This window comes from Sapajus apella, unplaced genomic scaffold, assembly GCF_009761245.1.
Source record: "Sapajus apella isolate SASKATOON/1434 unplaced genomic scaffold, GSC_monkey_1.0 scaffold32, whole genome shotgun sequence".
In the NCBI taxonomy this organism is placed as follows: Eukaryota; Metazoa; Chordata; class Mammalia; order Primates; family Cebidae; genus Sapajus; species Sapajus apella.
This window is the reverse complement of record NW_022436972.1, coordinates 17,766,857-17,785,887: the sequence shown is the minus strand read 5'-3', so window position 1 is coordinate 17,785,887 and position 19,031 is coordinate 17,766,857. Positions and strand designations below refer to the sequence as shown.

At 32.4% G+C, this 19,031-nt stretch overlaps 1 protein-coding gene across 2 annotated transcripts in view; it reads left to right on the top strand.

Annotated features, from left to right (window-relative positions):
- Positions 1–19,031, top strand: part of RB1 (RB transcriptional corepressor 1) — a 165,947-nt gene that overhangs the window by 42,113 nt on the left and 104,803 nt on the right. For both annotated transcript variants that reach the window (XM_032294666.1, XM_032294665.1), the window contains exons 5-11: positions 2,552–2,590; positions 3,665–3,732; positions 5,663–5,773; positions 8,461–8,603; positions 12,578–12,655; positions 15,154–15,263; positions 16,176–16,253. In XM_032294666.1, coding sequence (XP_032150557.1) covers positions 2,552–2,590; positions 3,665–3,732; positions 5,663–5,773; positions 8,461–8,603; positions 12,578–12,655; positions 15,154–15,263; positions 16,176–16,253 — 627 coding nt within the window. The remainder of the gene's footprint in view (positions 1–2,551; positions 2,591–3,664; positions 3,733–5,662; positions 5,774–8,460; positions 8,604–12,577; positions 12,656–15,153; positions 15,264–16,175; positions 16,254–19,031) is intronic.

The following is a 19,031-nucleotide window of genomic DNA, read 5'->3' as shown; positions in this document are numbered from 1 at the left end:
CCCAAATGTTACAGCCCTTAATTTGGCATATATCTGTTATCATGTTTGTTTTGGAGCTCATTTCATTTGAGGTTAAGAGAATATGAAAGTTACTGTGTTAGTTAAATAAGCAATTGTGTAATAGCATGGTAAAGGGAGAAGGGAAAAAGAGGCGTGTCCTTGGATACCCGAGAGCATGAGGATGGACATAGAGGTGGAAAGAAGCATCTTCTTAGGAGGATGCCTCTTTCCCCCCACCCCCTTTCCTTTTTCTTTGTTTTGGTCCCTAAAACTTCACAACTGTGATGGAGGATGAGAAAATTAGAGAAAAAACTCAAAGGCCTAGGGTTTTTGAAGGAATGTCTTTTCTTGTTTCTGGTTTTAATTACAATATGATAGCATTGGCCATTTATTTATTTATGAGACAGAGTCTTGCTCTGTTGCCCAGGCTGGAATGCAGTGGCACTATCTTGGCTCACTGCAACCTCCGCCTTCTGGGTTCAAGCAATTATCCTGCCTCAGCCTCCTGAGTAGCTGGGACTATGGGCATGCACCACCATTCTCAGATGATTTTTCGTATTTTTAGTAGAGATGGGGTTTTACCATGCTGGCCAGGCTAGTCTTGAACTCCTGATCTCCTGATCTGCCTGCCTTGGGCTCCCAAAGTGCTGGGATTACCGGTGTGAGCCACTGTGCCCAGTCCCCGGTCCTTTCTTGAAGAGAATAGAAGCTTTTTGCACAGGAAAAAAGGGGAATTTTAAAAAATTATTAATGGAGATGAATTATCTAAATAATCTGTATAACAAAAATGAACTTTATAGAATTATAGAATTATAATTATAATTATAGAATTATAGAATTCTTGGAAACCACAGAAAGGCATAAATAAAATATGAATTGACCAAATGTCAACACTGTAGATAATCACTCTTTATATTTTAGAATGTTTCTTTCCATTAGGTATGGTTTTACATTGAGTAGAATATTATACATGTGTGTGTGTGTGTGTGTGTGTCTCTTTTAAAATTTACCTAATCATGACTTTCTAAATTTTTTTCTATTCTTTAAGTTTGTTTACAATCTTTTAATTCATATCTGGGAGCTTATTTTAATATGATCCTAAATATAATGTAGCTTTAGATTTTTTTTGTCACAGTATTACTTAGACCCCTAAAAAATTGGAAACAACTGTATATTCACAACTGAAGTTAGACAATAAATATTAAACATATCTAAACATAAAATATTATAAATATAAAATTTGATAAAGAATAATGACAATATTGGAAAGTTCTAATGTTAAATAAATACAGCAGGATGTACTCTGATTATAACTGTGTGTAAGGAAGAAACCTAGACCACTAATGCATAGAATGAAATGACTGGAGAGAAGTTTACCAAAATGTCAACCTAAGTTTTATATGAGTAACTTAACATTTGTAAGGAGGATGTGTTACCTCTCTAATAAACAAAACAAGCAAAAACTTCTTTCAGCCAATTTTAATGAGTATTCTATACATACTAGTACTTCAAAATCCATAATCATCAGGTTTTTTTTCTAGATTAAAAATTTTGGGGCTAGTTGGTAGGAGTGATTTAGGGTACAGTTCTGATTTTTTTTTCCTGCTGTAGTAATTTTCTCTGGATACTTCCAAGTTGTTTGCTCTGCTGTCTGAGATCAAGAATCTGCTTGAATATTTGTTTCTGTTGTAAGAAGCAGAAATTATATAGTGGACAAGCATTACATTGTATACGTTTAAGGGTGAAGGGTAGCTTTAGTGGTGATTTTGGTCGGAGAAAAAAAAAAGCTATAGAAGGCAATGTCTGATTAGGGTTTACAGGAAAAATAGGAATTCACCAAGCAAAATGAGTGAGAACTGGGAGTGAGCATCTTAGAGATTGCATGTGTCCAAAGCCAAAGCAGTAATATCAGGATGTACTTTGATATTGCTAATGGCTGAAAGGTAGTAAGGGATCAGATTGATAGTAATCTTGGACTTTGCCCCTAGGGCAGTGGAAACTCCTTGAATGATTTTAAACTAGGGAGTAACAGTCTGATTTGGCCTCAAAAGGCCACTCAGGCCTTTGTAAAAGGGATTTAAAATTTTTATTGACTAGTCATATGAGATAATTTAGAGTAAACTTTACTAACCTCAGGTAGATCAGCAGGGTTTTTTCTATCTTATTTATACTTTTTTTTTTTTTTTCTGAAGAATAATTGAGAGGATTAACTGTGATACCAACCTGTTTATTTTAGGGTAGACTATATGAATATATATGACTACCAGTTAAGTAGGTTTTAATGACCTGATCTAGGATTCCAACCAAATACAGTGTTACAAATGAATATAGGGAATTCAGTTACTATAATTAGATGTTACAGTGATGTGAAGTGTCATAAATTGGGAAAATCTACTTGAACTTTGTTTTGTAAAGCTGTACATTTTTTGTTTTTAAAATGCATACTTCTTAAAGGAAGATGAATAAAGCATGAGAAAATTATGACTTCTAAATTATGAAAAAAAATGTTAAAAGTTAACATTTAAAAAAGTCATAATGTTTTTCTTTTCAGGACATGTGAACTTATATATTTGACACAACCCAGCAGTTCGTAAGTAGTTCAGATAATTTTTCACTTAAAAAAAAAAAGATTTTTCTGGAATAATCTCAAACATCTTGATAGTTAGGGTTAGTATGATTGATTACAGCAGGCCACTTCATAAATTAAGCCCATAGATTTAATTCCTGTGTAGATTATCTTCTCACAAAGAACATAGTATAAAATACATGCCTCATACAATAAGGAAGAACTAATAAGGTGGAAATTGATTCAGGGCAACATATCACCAACTCTGGGAAAAATGCAAATTCATTGATAAATCTTTATTGAGGGTCTGTTACAGGCACTTTATTAACCAAGAATCAGCATAATTTGTGTGTGAGAATAAATGTAAAAATCGGTATTAAAATTTCCAAATGATTATTTTAAATGTATAATGCATACTTTAACAGTATGCCCATGTAGAGCTCCAGAGCTTTTTCTTGGAAACAGAATGAGTAGTACATGAGATTTTTCTATCCCATTGGAGTAGTATTGAAGATGATTAATATAAAGGGAAATTGAATATTTACTGATTAATTGATATCAATCTATTAATTCCAAAAAGTGAATGTCTATGGGAAGATTAGCAAGGCAAAGTGTTAAACTGGCAAACTAAAGTCATCCAAATCTTTCTGCTCGCAGTGTTGATAATTAATCAGAAAAAAAGCAAAAAATATTAAGGTAATGTGAAACAAAGTTTATTACAGCATACTATGTCTTTTATATATTTTTATTAGAATTGAGATACTCAATATTTTGCAAAATTTTCATCTCAAAATGTGTACTATTCTTTTTTCTCTTAAATTTTTTTTTTTTTTTTTTTGCAGCTTCTATGGTCAAGAATGTATACCATTCTGTGGGCTAAATAGCATATCTTAGAATTTTAAGATATAGAAACATTAAATGAATAGAGATAAATTCAGGTGTAAATTATGCATTTAAAATGGACTGCATTCTACTATGCATTTAACTAAAGTCAGTTTTTTTTTGGCACAACAAATAACACTCAAAAGATATATTTTGAAAACTTTCAGTGATACGTTTCTTCTGATTTTTTTTTTCTGATTTTTATTTGTTTAATAGGATATCTACTGAAATAAATTCTGCATTGGTGCTAAAAATTTCTTGGATCACATTTTTATTAGCTAAAGGTCAGTTCATTATATTTATTACATGCTAATATTTCAAATATAATACTTAAATTGGCATTCCTTTGAACTAAATTTCCCAATTTTTATTCAGTAATGTACTCCTTCCCCCATTCTCTGCATGGCTTATTAACTGTTAGCAAGTTCTTATAATTCTGGTACTAGAAACAACCTTTGAAATGTTTTATTTCATTTGTGTTTCTAATATTCCATCTTTCCTTCCTTTCTTTTTTTGAAGAATAATGATGTTGCTGTTTTCATAAAAATGATATTTGTTCATGATAAATAATTCCAATAAAATAATTTTGGTCAGGAAAGCACAAAGAATGAACTTTAAAACAGAACACTTCTAGTGGCAGTTTTATCTTTTTTCTATAGCAGGATTGTTTTGGGATTCAAATTGTTCCCAGTTCAACAGTGTGCTGGAGTCTATGTTGTCAAAAAATAATCTATACTTGTTTGTGTCCTCCATTTTACCCTTCTCTCATCAGCTGTGTCTCCCTCCAAGTTAGAGAGGCAGAAGATGAGGATGCCCTTTGAGTTAGTCTCTCTCATTCTCCCATTTGGTATTGGTGGTACCAGCATTTCAATACCTAATAAATTGAAAGCAAAAGATGTAATTGAGAGAGATTCTTTCATTTGACTTCAGTCTATGGTTTTTACCTAGAAGTCCTTGATATTTTTCTTTACCATTATGGTATTTTAAAATAACTTATTTGTGAATATATTGCAAACATATTTTTTGCATCATACCATTGGATCTAGAAAACCTATAAAGATGCAGGGTTGTCTGTTTTCTCACAAAGTTTCTGCACTTTCAATGTTTGTTGAGATTATTACTGGTTTAGTAGTCAGGTACTCAGAAGATAGAAAGTGAATCAACTTTTGAAGTTCCTTCTAAAAATAATGTATAACATGGAGCCATAAGCAAATGTGTAATAGCTGTGTTTTATCATGATTTGTATGTTTTATGTAGCTACACTATTTGTTTTCTCAGGTATCTGTTAAATTGATTTATTTTCTCATAGCCATCTAGTTGTGTATATGTTCTATTAACTTTAAAGATTCTATTCTGAACAATTATCTTATAGATTACTTTAAATTTATATATTTTGTTATTTCTTAATGGTTTTGGTTATTGTGATATATTAGAGGGGTTGAAATTAAAAATATATAAGGTTTAGATATAATTAAAATAAAATCAATTTTATAAATAATTTAAAATTTTAAGAGTGAGAATAAATGGAATAATTAAAATAAATTCTAATAAACTTAGTAATTTTATATAATAAATACAATACTTATTTATTAAATTGTAATTAAAGATTTTAATTCTAATTATATTATAAATAAGATATACAACTATATTATATATAAAAAAATTATAAAATTAGAATTAAAGATTAGCATTTATCATACTTTAGCCTCTTTCTCTAGAGTAATACATTCTATAACTCTTAAAATTAGAAATAAATTTTAAAAAGCAAAATTTATAATTTTAGACATAAAAATTATTATTATTATTATTATTTTGGCTACCTTAAGAGAGTCATAGTTAAAAGAATTATTTTAAAAAATTGACCCTTTTAATTATTTAAAAACAAATAACACATCAAATTTCCTTTACCATCTACAATTCAGTTATATCCAGTCTAAGACTTAAAGAATTATTATAGAAATACTTAAATGTAAAATTCTCAGAGTAGACTTAACACTTGCTTTATAATTTTGTAACTTTAAATATTTCTATTTTATATCTTTTATACCTTTTAAAACAGATTTTTTTTTTTTTTTACAAAAAAGGAAAATCTTTACCATGCTGATAGTGATTATTGAATGAATTTATGGATATACTCTACAATTTTCTCTGATACAAAGATCTGAATCTCTAACTTCCTTTAAAAATGTAATTTTTTTTTTTTTTTATTTTCAGGGGAAGTATTACAAATGGAAGATGATCTGGTGATTTCATTTCAGTTAATGCTATGTGTCCTTGACTATTTTATTAAACTCTCACCTCCTGTGTTGCTCAAAGAACCATATAGTAAGTATTTAATTTATTCCCCTTTTACTTTCTCATTCAGCAGTTGCTTATTGAATACCTAGAGGGTACCAAACATGGTTCTAATGCTGAGAGGATGATAAAAAAGTAAATCAGACATGGACTTTGCCCATAAGTAGTGTAAGTTATTGAAGGAAAGATAAGACATGTAAACAAATGATTAGAGTATATGATACAAAGTGGTCTGGGTCTGGGTCAAAATACAACAAATGCTGTGGAGGTTCCGGAGACAAGAAAGTGTTCCAGCTGTGGAAGACCAAAGAATACCAAATAAAAGAAGTGGTATTTGAAATTAGCCTGGAAGAGTGGTTAGGACTGGGGAAGGGCATTCTCAGTAAAGATGTTGGGGGAGGGCATTCCCAGTAAAGAAAAGCAAGAGACAAGAAAAAGATACAAATGAAATTGCATGGGAAAGAGTGGCCTACTTTATAGGAACAGCTTAATTAAGTTTTTATTACTAGTGGGTATTATAATAACTATGCTTTTTTTATATAAACTATAACTCATACTATTTCAATGGATGATGAGACGGGAAGTATATTTAAATAAAAATAACTTGCTAATATAATTAGATAGCATTAGGCAAGAATGAGTAAGGTATATATTTCTCTTAGCCTAGAATTGCTTCTTTTCATGGCCTCAAGAGTAAGATTTCAAAGTCACTTATTATATACAAAAAAATGTAACTTACCTAAATTCAAACTAATTCCTTGCTTCTGAAATGGTGAAAGTACTAATGCTAAAAATAATGGGTAACATGGAAGTTTCAAAGTGTTGTTGAAATGGGTAGAAGGCTGAAGACTCATTAAACTTTGTGAACAAGAATTTAGTAGAAAAATGAAGGCTGGAGCAGAATTTTGAAAATATGTTGAACATAGCTTGGCAAAGAAGGCAGAAACCTTCATTTGTCAGAAACCACATGCAAAGAAAAATAAAAAAGTTATATGTGCAAAACAATAAATATGCTTCAAATTTTCTCCTGAATTTTATAAATTTACTTTATGTACCCTTTCCCCACTTTTTTTCAATTTTATAACTTTAGTAAGTTGATGTTGAATATTACTTTAGGTTGACAATCTTTGTTGTTTCAGATAATTCAAATGTACATTTGAATTCTCTAAGTGCTCTGTTTAAGAGAAATTAGCATGAGGTATTATTGAACTGACTGAATATGGTAATTGTTAATTAACTTTTATTGTAGAGAATTTCAAATGAATACAAAAATAGACAGTAGTAAAATAAACCTTCATGTACTTATCACATAACTTCAGCAGATAACTTACAGTTAATCTGTTCCCTATTGCCTGCTCAGTTCCCCCAGCTGTATTATTTTGAAGCACATCTTTGCATACCATTTCATCCTTGTACATCTCAGCATGTATCCGTAAAAAATACTTTTTAAAAAAGCATAATTACACTGCTGTTTATCACACCTAAAAATCAATAAATAGTGACTCGTTAATATTACTGGATATATAGAAAGTGCTCAGATTTTCTTGTAAAAATAATTTAAATTTTTTTTATAGGTTGAATCAGACTCTAAATAAGATTTATACTTTGTGATTGGTTGATATGTTTTAAAAACTCTTTTAAAAGTTCCTGGCCGGGCGTGGTGGCTCACGCCTGTAATCCCAGCACTTTGGGAGGCTGAGGCGGGTGGATCACGAGGTCAAGAGATCAAGACCATCCTGGTCAACATGGTGAAACCCCGTCTCTACTAAAACTACAAAAAATTAGCTGGGCATGGTGGCGCGTGCCTGTAATCCCAGCTACTCAGGAGGCTGAGGCAGGAGAATTGCCTGAACCCAGGAGGCGGAGGTTGCGGTGAGCCGAGATCGCACCATTGCACTCCAGTCTGGGTAACAGGAGCAAAACTCCGTCTCAAAAAAAAAAAAAGTTCCTCTTCCATTCTTTTTTTCTTTTTCTCCTTATAATTTATTTTTTAAATAATCAGATTGTCTTGAGTTTCCCACAGTGTGGTTTTTGCTGATCATATTCTGCATTATAGTTTAACATATTCCTCTGTCCTCTCAAATTTTTGTAAGTTGTTGGTTGGATCCAGAGGCAGTACATACTTTTTATACTTAATCATCTGTAATATTTTTAATAGCTGAACATGTATTTAGTTTGGATTGGGAAAGCTTAAAATAATCCAGGAGATTTTTTAAAAATCATGGCTTATTATCATATTGCTATATTTACTATAATATATTTTATACCTATCTTTTAAAGACATCATAATTCACTAAAACTTAAAATATTGTTTTCATGCTATGTTTATAAATTGAATTCGGAAATATTTGCTAACTGTTTTTAAGACTCTAAGATAGACCACATTTTTTTCCTTCTGCAGACTAAGATACACTTAGATTTAGTTTGAAAGTTGGCTATTTCCACGCCTTCTCTTTGTATTTGTTTATGAGACTGTATTTTACCCAGTTCTTTTTGGGCTATTTGGGAGCAGAGGAGAAGAGGGATGGCAAATACTAATATTAGTACCTAATTCCTAGTAGATATAGATGAGATTACTATCCTTCTAATGAAACCAAATAAGTAAAAGTAATAGAATGTTACCAAGATTATTTTTGACCTAGGTTATAGTTAGAATACTTTATTATTTTATACAATAGAATGTACAATTGTTCTTATCTAATTTACCCTTTTTACAGAAACAGCTGTTATACCCGTTAATGGTTCACCTCGAACACCCAGGCGAGGTCAGAACAGGAGTGCACGGATAGCCAAACAACTAGAAAATGATACAAGAATTATTGAAGTTCTCTGTAAAGAACATGAATGTAATATAGATGAGGTAATTTGACTTTATGATTTCTTTAAAACAAAGTAGATTTAAATGTAAGTTCTCCCTAACAGTATTTACTTCTTTTGCGATGAGCATATTTTTTTGTAGTTAGTGCTAACTCTTTTGCAGTTGCAAAATATTTAGAAAAAATTTAGTTACTTTGATTTGAAAGAGAGTAGCTCCCTCACTCTGGAATTACTGAAAAGTATATAATCAAGACACTTGTTTTCAAATGTAGTTGTTTTTTAATTCTTCTGAGGTTACTGATACCCCTAATGTTTTAAAATACCCTGCCAAGGCTGAATGTGGTGACTCATACCTGTAATCCCAGCCTTTTGGGAGGCTGAAGTGGGAGGATTTCTTGAGGCCAGGAGTTCTAGACCAGCCTGAGCAACATAGCAAGACTCCGTCTCTACAAAATATATATTAAAAAAAAATTAGCTGGGTATGGTGGTGTGTGCCTGTAGTCCCAGCTACTTGGGAGACTGAGGCAAGAGTATTCCTTGAGCCCAGAAGTTTGAGCGTACAGTGAGTTATGACGGCACCACTGTAATCCAGCCTGGGTGCCAGAGTGAGACTGTGTCTCTAAAAACAAACAAACAAACAAACAAACAAACAATCAAACAAACAAAAAAAGCCCTGCTTAGAAAACTCTAGTGCTCTACTGTTTTGGTTTAGTGATAAGTGATACCAACATTAAATTTCTGTTTGGCCTTCTATAATTACTCTTTCTAAATATTACAGCACATAATGACTGCTGGAGAATATATGTGAATACCCAGGAATTACTTATCTTGTTCATATAATCTGGATGTTAGAAGGAATCTTACAAATAATGTGTTCAATCTCCTTTTTATAATGAGTAAACAAGCTTCCAGGGACTGATAGCTCATTAACAACAGAGTCTACGTTAGACTTTGGGACATCGGGTATTAGTGCTTCTTTCCTTCTTACCATACAGTTTTTCTCAGTTTGTTGTATTGTCCACAATTACTACCACAGACAGCAGTAAAAAAAAAAAAAAAAAAAATGTTACATCTTTGAAATTTCTCTGTCAACACTGGGAAAGAATGGGAGTGTGGTCCCAAAATCTAGTTTAAGAAGTATTAGAATGATTTATAAAGATATGTCATAGTTTTAGCACTATAGCTTACTAATTTCAACAAATATGCAGTTGACTCTTGAACAACACAGATTTGAACTGCATTGGTCCCCTTATACACAGGTTTATTTAATTACATATACTAGAAAAATTTTTGGAGATTTGCAATAATTTGAAAAAATTTGCCACAAATGATGTAGCCTAGAAATACTGAAAAAAATGAAGAAAAAGGCATATCATAAATGCAGAAAATATATGTAGATACTAGTTTATTTCATAATTTACTATACCATAAAATAAATACAAATCTATTATAAAAGGTTAAAATTTATCAAAACTTACACAAACACAGACTGTACATGGTGCCATTTGCAATCATGAGAAATGTGAACGAACATAAAGATGCAATTAGTCATAAAATTAACTAGTCTATATTGTACTATTGTAATAATTTTGTAGCTTGTTGCTATTGCAGTAAGCTGAAGTGTTGTATCCACTTTAAAGGCTACCATGTGACACTAGTCATCTCCATGTGAGCAGTTCATCTCTCCAGTAAATTGCATATTGCAATATAAAGTGAACTCTTGAGGTTCTCACTATTTTTTATCATGTTTAGTGCAATACCATAAACTTTGAATAACACCGTGGGACCCATAAGGAGTTGCACTAGTGATGCTGGAAGAACTCGAAAGAAGCAGAGAAAAATCATGACATTACAAGAAAAAGTTAAATTGCTTGATATGTACTGTAGATTGAGGTCTGTAGCTGCAGTTGCCTGCTGTTTCAGACAGATGATTTTTATTAACAGATTACATTAACTTGCTGTAAATGTATTTTCTCACAATTTTCATGATACTTTCTTTTCTCTATCAAAAGAAGATGGTATAAATAGTATGTATATATAGTACATATACAAAATCTATGTGTATTGAATCTTTGTCATTGATTGGCTTCCAGTCAACAGCAGGCTGTTAGTTAAATTATGGGTACTCAAAAGTAATCCATAGGCCTGTAGTCTCAACTACTTGGGAGCCTGAGGTGGAAGGATGGCTTGAGCCCAAGAGTTCAAAACTGTAATGCATGTGATGACACCTGTGAACAGCCACTACACTCCAGCCTGGGCAATATGGAGAGACCCTGTCTCTAAAAAAAATAATAAAAAGTAAAAAAGTTATACACATATTTTTTACTGCATGGGGGGGTTGACACATTTAACCCCTGCATTGTTCACATTGTTCAAGACTCAACTGTGTATAGATATAAATATATCAACTTTATATATTCTAAAAAAGAAATTCTGGAAAAGAAAATATTTATTATGTAGAAATATTGATAGTACATATAAATATACTTATATACACATAAATATATATGCTTTCTTTTCTAAATTACAAATTATCTTTGCAAATAAGCTGACAAATGTAGTTGAAATATTTCTTTTTACTCCGGTTTTATTGCTTATTTGTAAGACAATGAATAGTAGTAAATGTAGTTTTCTGTTTCCTGGTTGTTAATAATCTGGATTTCAGAACTACTTGAAAATTTTTATTTTTAAAATTAGGAATATACCACTTTTCTGCTCTTCATTTTAAATAATTTCTTATAATTTAGAATCTTCTTAGTTATGATTTTTAAAGTACAGTCAATTAAAAACTTAACTCAGTTAAAGGTGGTATTTTAATTGACACTTGATTGACTACATATTGTACTTATGGTTATATAACTATTGGTTAGTAATTCTGATTGGTTAATTTATGATATATACGGCTTATATATAATTTATGGTTTACATAGCTAATATATGATTAATTGGTTAGGTTATGGTTATATAACGTGGTTAGTCATGCTAATTGGTTAATTAGAACTATTCACTTTATAAATATTCGAGGTAAATGGGAGTTAACTAGGAAACAAGACTAATAAGTATTTCAGAGGCTTAATTCTTATAACTTATTTGGGAAATAGAGGTAGGAACTGATACTAAGTTATTCCCACCTTAGTAAATGTAGACTCCAAGTCTGGAAAAAGAAGATAAATAAAGAAAAGCAAATTGTTTAAAATTCTGTTAACAAATTGCAAATATAAAATGGCCAGGAATATAACTCCAGGTTTTTTGAGTGTGTATATATGATTTTTTAAAGATCCATGTTAAGTATAGGGTGCTTTTGCATGTAACCATATATACTCCTACAAAACATTTTTATTTTTAATTTTTGATAGAAAACAATGTTTTATTATCAAAGAGTAGGTAAATATTTCTTAATCAGGTCACAAAACCCACAGCCTATAAAGGAAACAATTAATAAATTTAAGTACATGAAAATTAAGAAGTTTTCTCTATCATAAGATACCACTAAATAGAATTACTTGGATTTGAAATGAATTATTGGGTATTTAATTTTGGGTGTGAAATTATTTTCTTAAATGTATGCTTAAAAATTGACTTGATATTTCCTGAGCAGATTTCAGATGACCTATGAGTGAAATGTCCAAAAATACACTAGAGAGAGAAATCAGAGGCAATGTAGAAAAGTGAAAAGAGCGTTGGCTTTGATGGTAGACAGATTGGATTTTAATTCAAACTCTGCCATCGGTCAAGTTGCTTAATTTTTTTGTGTCCTGTCTTTTGATCATTTGTTAAACATGGAATATCGAAATTGGTTTCAATGGATTCTCTTCTTATAAATCCCATTTCTTTTAACAGCTTTCTACTACCTTCATATACATTAAAAAGTAAATAATTGAATTAATTATAAATATTACACTATCTTGAATGGATGTCATTGATCAAATGTTAGTTAACACTTTCATTCAAGCGTTAATAGTGACAGATTAGTTTTTTTTAATTTTAATGATCATATTGTAACTTCATCTTTTTCAGGTGAAAAATGTTTATTTCAAAAATTTTATACCTTTTATGAATTCTCTTGGACTTGTAACATCTAATGGACTTCCAGAGGTAACCTGAAAGCAAATTTAATAAAATATTAATGTTTTGAGACTGTAGAGGGGGGATAATTGTCTAACTTTCTTAGATCAGTTTACTGTATATCAGAATTTTTTTTGCCCAAGAAGAATCTAGCCAAGTAGAATTGTGGTGAAACTAACTTTTGTGTTGTAACAAAAAGCTATTGAGTATATAATCAAATGTAGTAGCATCATTTTGTGATTTGTACTATAAATCAATCTTTATTGAATTTTTTTCAAAAATCAAAGTATAGACTTTTAAATTTCTAAATGCCATTAAATAGTTAAATATTAATAGCTAAATATACACAGTTAAATTTGCTTTGGTAAGCATAATTAAGTGTAGGATCCACAATTAATGCCATCAACATTATCGACATTACTGTGTTGTGGACCATCTCTTTTGAGGATTTTTAAGAACTACTTAATTGAAAATACAAATGTATTTGTTGAAATGCCTGTGATTATTACAGAAGTGCTTTACCTTAGTGATATTCCATTCAACTATCTGTTTTGTTTCGCATTTTGCTACAAATGTCTTTCCAGTGAGGACAGAATAACTGAGAGCTTTGCATGGTAAGGTGAAATATGTGGAGAAAAGGATGCTGTGATAAATGATGAAGAATAAACCAGTGTTTTAGAAGCACCTTGTATTAGTCACTGTGACCAAAAGGCATGAAATGAAATAGCTGGACAGCTAATTCTATGACCTGAATTGATAGCTAGTTTTTGAATTAATTGATTAATTCAAATATTTTTTGAATGCTTAATTTATGTAAGGCATGTGTTAGATACTATAGATACAGAGATTTCACACTTAGTCACTGTCCTTAAAGTGTTAGTGGGAGAGGCTGACAAAGAAATAGAATATTACAGGAGTCTACAAGAGTGTGATAAAAGTATGCACAGAGTTCTGTGATATTTCAAAGGAGAGCTACCTAATCCAAACTGGGGCAGATAGGTTTTGTGGAAAATAGTTTAGAGGTGATGTGATTTTAGAACTGAGTAAGCCTTACAGGAATAACATTTCCAGGGGTTGGACATTGTAAATTCAAAGGTGCAGTGATGTGAGTATGGTCTGATCAGTGAACTCTAAGTAATTCATTAAGATTTGGATACAGGGCAGAACAGTTAAAATATGGTACTGAAGAGGCAAGAAGGGACCAAATGTCATATCAATGAGTCTTGTTACCACTTTTGGTACCAAAAAATAGTCTGTTTGTAACTTTAAAATCTTTTGTGGCAATCTTTTTTTTTCTTTAAAATGATTACAATTTTAATATAAATCTTAAGAGTAATTTTGCTTTTTCTCCAATATTTCACATAATACAGCCAATCAGTAGATGACTGATAATTAGTACCTCATTTAGGTAGAGCAGGAATAATGATTAAACTTTATCAAGCATGGATTACTGTTCTAATACATTTATGAATATTAATGAAAAGTTTGCATTTAATTGTGTTTCTTCCTTATCTTTTTAGAATGCAATTTTACTTCTCTCAGGTTGGAATCACTTTGGCATTAAAAGTCACAGTAGAAGGCATGCCAATAGTTTTCTCTTGGGCATTGGTTTTTAAAGTATGATTAGAAAATCCTGTATCAGAACTGATGAAAGATTTACAAATTCTAGCAATTGAAAAAGTGTTTAAGATTGGGAATAAATTGTACAAGTGTGTCAGTTGGACTGATAAATTGAGCTAATTCTCTTGCCCAAGATACTTAACTGAAGGGTACTGGAGTGAACCAAAGAGTTTAGAAAACATTGACAGAATATGTAATCAAGAGGATTTGCAACAATGTTTGAAAAAATATTTTATATTGATAAACATAAAAGATTAGAAGTAGGCTGGACCCAGTGGCTCACGCCCATAATCTAGCACTTTGGGAGGCCGAGGTGGGTGGATCACCTGAGTTCAGGAGTTGGAGACTAGCCTGGCCAACATGGTGAAACTCCATCTCTACTAAAAATACAAAATTAGCCGGGTGTGGCAGTAGACACCTATAATCCCAGCTACTTGGGAAGCTGAGGCAGGAGAATCATTTGGATGTGGGAGGCGGAGGTTGCAATGAACTGAGATCATGGCACCGCACTCTAGCCTGGGCAAAAGAGCAAAAGATGAAAAAAAAAAGAAAAAGATGAAAAAGTAAAGCATATATGGGATGTTTGGAGAATCCTAGCAGTAAAGCGGTTATAATAATACCTATTTTTATCTTGGGTGCTGTTTTGTAGCATTGGCTATCTTTTTCTACATAAAATTCTAATAAATGTGTTGTATGCATGAAACAGACCTGAAATCAAAGTTGAAAAAATGTTGCAATTTTCTGTACTTCACTTTTAGATAGACCTTATTTATATTGCATGTGAACTCAGTCTATACTGTAAAATTAAATGTATATTGTACAAAAATTATTTAATGAAATCTGTGCCTCTGTGTGCTGAGAGATGTAATGACATGTGAAGGATAATTGTCAGTGATTTTTCTTTTGAGGTTGAAAGTCTGTCTAAACGATACGAAGAAATTTATCTTAAAAATAAAGATCTAGATGCAAGATTATTTTTGGATCATGATAAAACTCTTCAGACTGATTCTATAGACAGGTATGACACATGGTATATTTGATTGATTTACTTTTGATATAGGTTGATACTGATCTAAGTAGATAATATAGTTTTTTACTTAGCTTAGCGACCTTTAAATATCATTTATAATAAATTACTTGCAAACATCTTTATACAAAGAAAAGGTTAACAGTATTTTAAGCATATAACTTATCTACAAATACAGATTTAATGTGAATTGTGTATCCTATAACAGTTACCTTCTTGAATGTAATTTTTAAAAATGTGCACCAAAAAATAATGGCTAAAGTAATTAATTTCTTCGAATAGTGGTCTCTATCTTATTTCTATCCTTTCATATACTATTGCCTGCCTGGTTTATTAAAAAAAGTTAATACAAAAGTGCAGTCTCTTTTATTATCCTGTAGAAACCTAAAATTGGAATGGTTGAGAGTGATTATTAAAATTTTTGACTCAAGTAAAGTTAATTTTGTGTCATTAGCATGAACTCTTTTAATATGAAACTGAAAATATGCATAATTTAGAAATTAAACAGTAAAATGTTTTTAGTTTTATTTAAGTGGAAATATGGTTTTTACAAGGAATAATGCATTGAAAAACTTGAGTTTTAATGCTTTTTACTACTGAACAACTTGGTTATCAATAACACCAGGGAGAAAGCATCTGACTTTCACTTTAGAAAAAATACTTAATGATTGGTATAGCTTTTTTGTCATAAACATAATGGAAAGAGAACCACAATTAAAAACAATAGTGAAAAAGATTTTATTTAAGCAGCAGTTGGGTCATCTATTTCCTATCATGTCTATTATTGAGTTATCATTTTATATGATTTTATGAGACACCAGAAATATTACACTGCTTTTTTGATGCATAAAGCACAAAATATAAATTTTCAGTATGTGAATGACTTCAGTTATCGTTATTTAGTTTTGAAGCACAGAGAACACCACGAAAAAGTAACCTTGATGAAGAGGTGAATGTGATTTCTCCACACACTCCAGTTAGGTATGAATTTTCCTACTTTTAATTATATTATAATCTTTTTATTCATTGCTTTATAATGCTTCATATTTGTTTACATGTTTCTTCATGTATTCATACATACATGTAAGAAATATATATTGAAGGCCGAGTGTGGTGGGTCATACCTGTAATCCTAGCACTTTGGGAGGCCAAGGTGGGCAAATCACCTGCGGTCAGGAGTTTGAGACCAGCCTAGCCAACATGGTGAAACCCCATCTCTACTAAAAATACAAAAATTAGCCCCAGCTGGTGGCACGTGCCTGTAATCCCAGCTGCTTGGGAGGCTGAGGCAGAAGAATCGCTAGAACCCAGGAGGCAGAAGTTGCAGTGAGCCAACATTGCAACATTACACTTCAGCCTGGGTGACAAGAGTGAAATTCTGTCTCAAAAAAAAGGGAAAAAAATGTATATATAATCTTTGTGTGCTAGGCATTTTACTTGTTGCTTAAGATATGGTTATTGTACCTAGTTTTGTCTGTCCTTAAGAAACATAACCTAAAATAGCAATGTATTCCATTTCAGTAAATAAAAAAGAAAAAAAGTATCACTGTTTGATCTGCATACAATCTTAAAGGAGTAGAACTATTTTTTATGTCTTTTTCCTCACTCACTTCCCACATCAAAATCTATTATCAAGGCTTATTGAATAATCTACCTCTAAAATATTTCCTGAGTCCATCTACTTCTCTCCATTTCTGCTCTCACAACTCTTGTCCAAGACATCTTTCTCTTTCTCTTGGATTTTTTGCAATAGCCTACTACCTAATCTTGCTGCTTCTGGTCTCATCACTCTTCCTGTCTTCTCAAATCTATTCTCCACAGTGCCTCCAGAATTTCTCCTAGAAATGTAAATCAGTTATGTTTACTTTGCTGTTAAAACCCTCTGACTGCATTCCATTGCAATTGGTATACAGTGCAGATTCCTCAACAATGCCTAAAAGACCTTATATGATCTGGTTTCTGTTGCCTCTCCAACCTCATCTTGTTTTCTTTCTCATTCTGCATTAGCCACACATTGGCTTTCTTTCAGTTTCGTGGGCTTTCCAAGTCTTTTTGTACTTTGAAAACCCTCATACTTGATAGTCCCTCTTCTTGAAACGCTTCCGTCTTTTCTTTCCATGGATTACTAACTGCTACTCTTCATTCAGCACAAATATTGCTTTTGAAAAGATATTTCTCTCTGAAGTATCTTATTATTGTTTCTCCTAGCATCCTGTTCTATTCCTTTATAGCATGTATCCCAATTTGTTTTGACAGATTCATTTGTTTGCTTGTTTTTTTACTAATACCCAAAATAGCCTTTAAATTCCATATCACAGAGACCATGACTTTTTTGTTGACTATCTAATAATTAGGGCCTGTCCTAATACTTGGTACATGGTAGGTAATCAGTAATATATTTCAAATGACTGTATAGATGTATACATGAATGCATTTTCATATAAGTATAGTATATATTTATAAACAAGCTAATGAGATGACACAGAAGGGACTATAAAGCAATGTCTGAACTGAATTTTGAAACATGTAAAGGTCTGTGTCACAGGATAAAGATTTTAGGGAGTTGGAACAGCATGTGCAAAGGGATGGAAGTATGAAACATGTAAGTGGAGAAAACTGCTGTCACATAGACTTCTGTGACCAAATGTGGGGAATTTTTCGTCACTGAGAAACAAGCAATCAGTTCTGCAGCAGTCACCAGCTGGGTGTCCTCTAATTTACTTCTGATACTGTTTACCTGGAGATAGTCTCAGATCGCACAGATTGAGGGATCAGACCCCAAAACTACCCCCAACTTCAGATACCAGTTGCAAGTCTGGGTTTTTGGATCTTCTGACCAAAGGGTTTCAAGTTGGGGTTCCCATGATACCTCTTGAGTTTGATTAATTTGCTAGAGTGGTTCACAAAACTCAGGGGAACACTTATGTTTACCGGTTTATTATAAAGATATTAGGAATACAGATGTAAAGATGCATAGGCTGAAGTATAGGGGATGGGACAGGAAGCTTCTATGCCCTCCCTCAGCAGGCAGCTGTCCATGAACCTCCACATGTTCAGCTATCTGGAAGTTCTCTGAACCCTCCCCTTTTGGGTTTTTATGGATGCCTCATTGCATAGGCATGATAGATTTAATCATTGGTTATCTATTATCAACCTAACCTTCAGCTTCCCTCCCCTCCCCAGAAGTTGGGGGCGTGGGGCTGAAGGCTCCAACCCTCTAACTCTGCCTGGTCTTTCTAGTGACTAGCCCCCATCCAGAAGCTTCCTAGGGGCTGCCAGCCATCAGTCAATTCGTTAGCATACAAAAAGATATCACTGGAGTTTCTAAGAATTTTAGGAGTTGTGTGTCAGGATATGGGGTCAAAGACCAAACATGGGCCGGGCGCGGTGGCTCAAGCCTGTAATCCCAGCACTTTGGGAGGCCGAGGCGGGTGGATCACGAGGTCAAGAGATCGAGACCATCCTGGTCAACATGGTGAAACCCTGTCTCTACTAAAAATACAAAACATTAGCTGGGCATGGTGGCGCGTGCCTGTAATCTTAGCTACTCAGGAGGTTGAGGCAGGAGAATTGCCTGAACTCAGGAGGCGGAGGTTGCGGTGAGCTGAGATCGCGCCATTGCACTCTAGCCTGGGTAACAAGAGGGAAACGCCGTCTAAAAATAAAAATAAAAAATAAAAATAAAAGACCAAACATGTATTTCACAATATCACACAACACAGTGGATTTGGGGAAGTATTGGCAGCTGTGTATTGATTG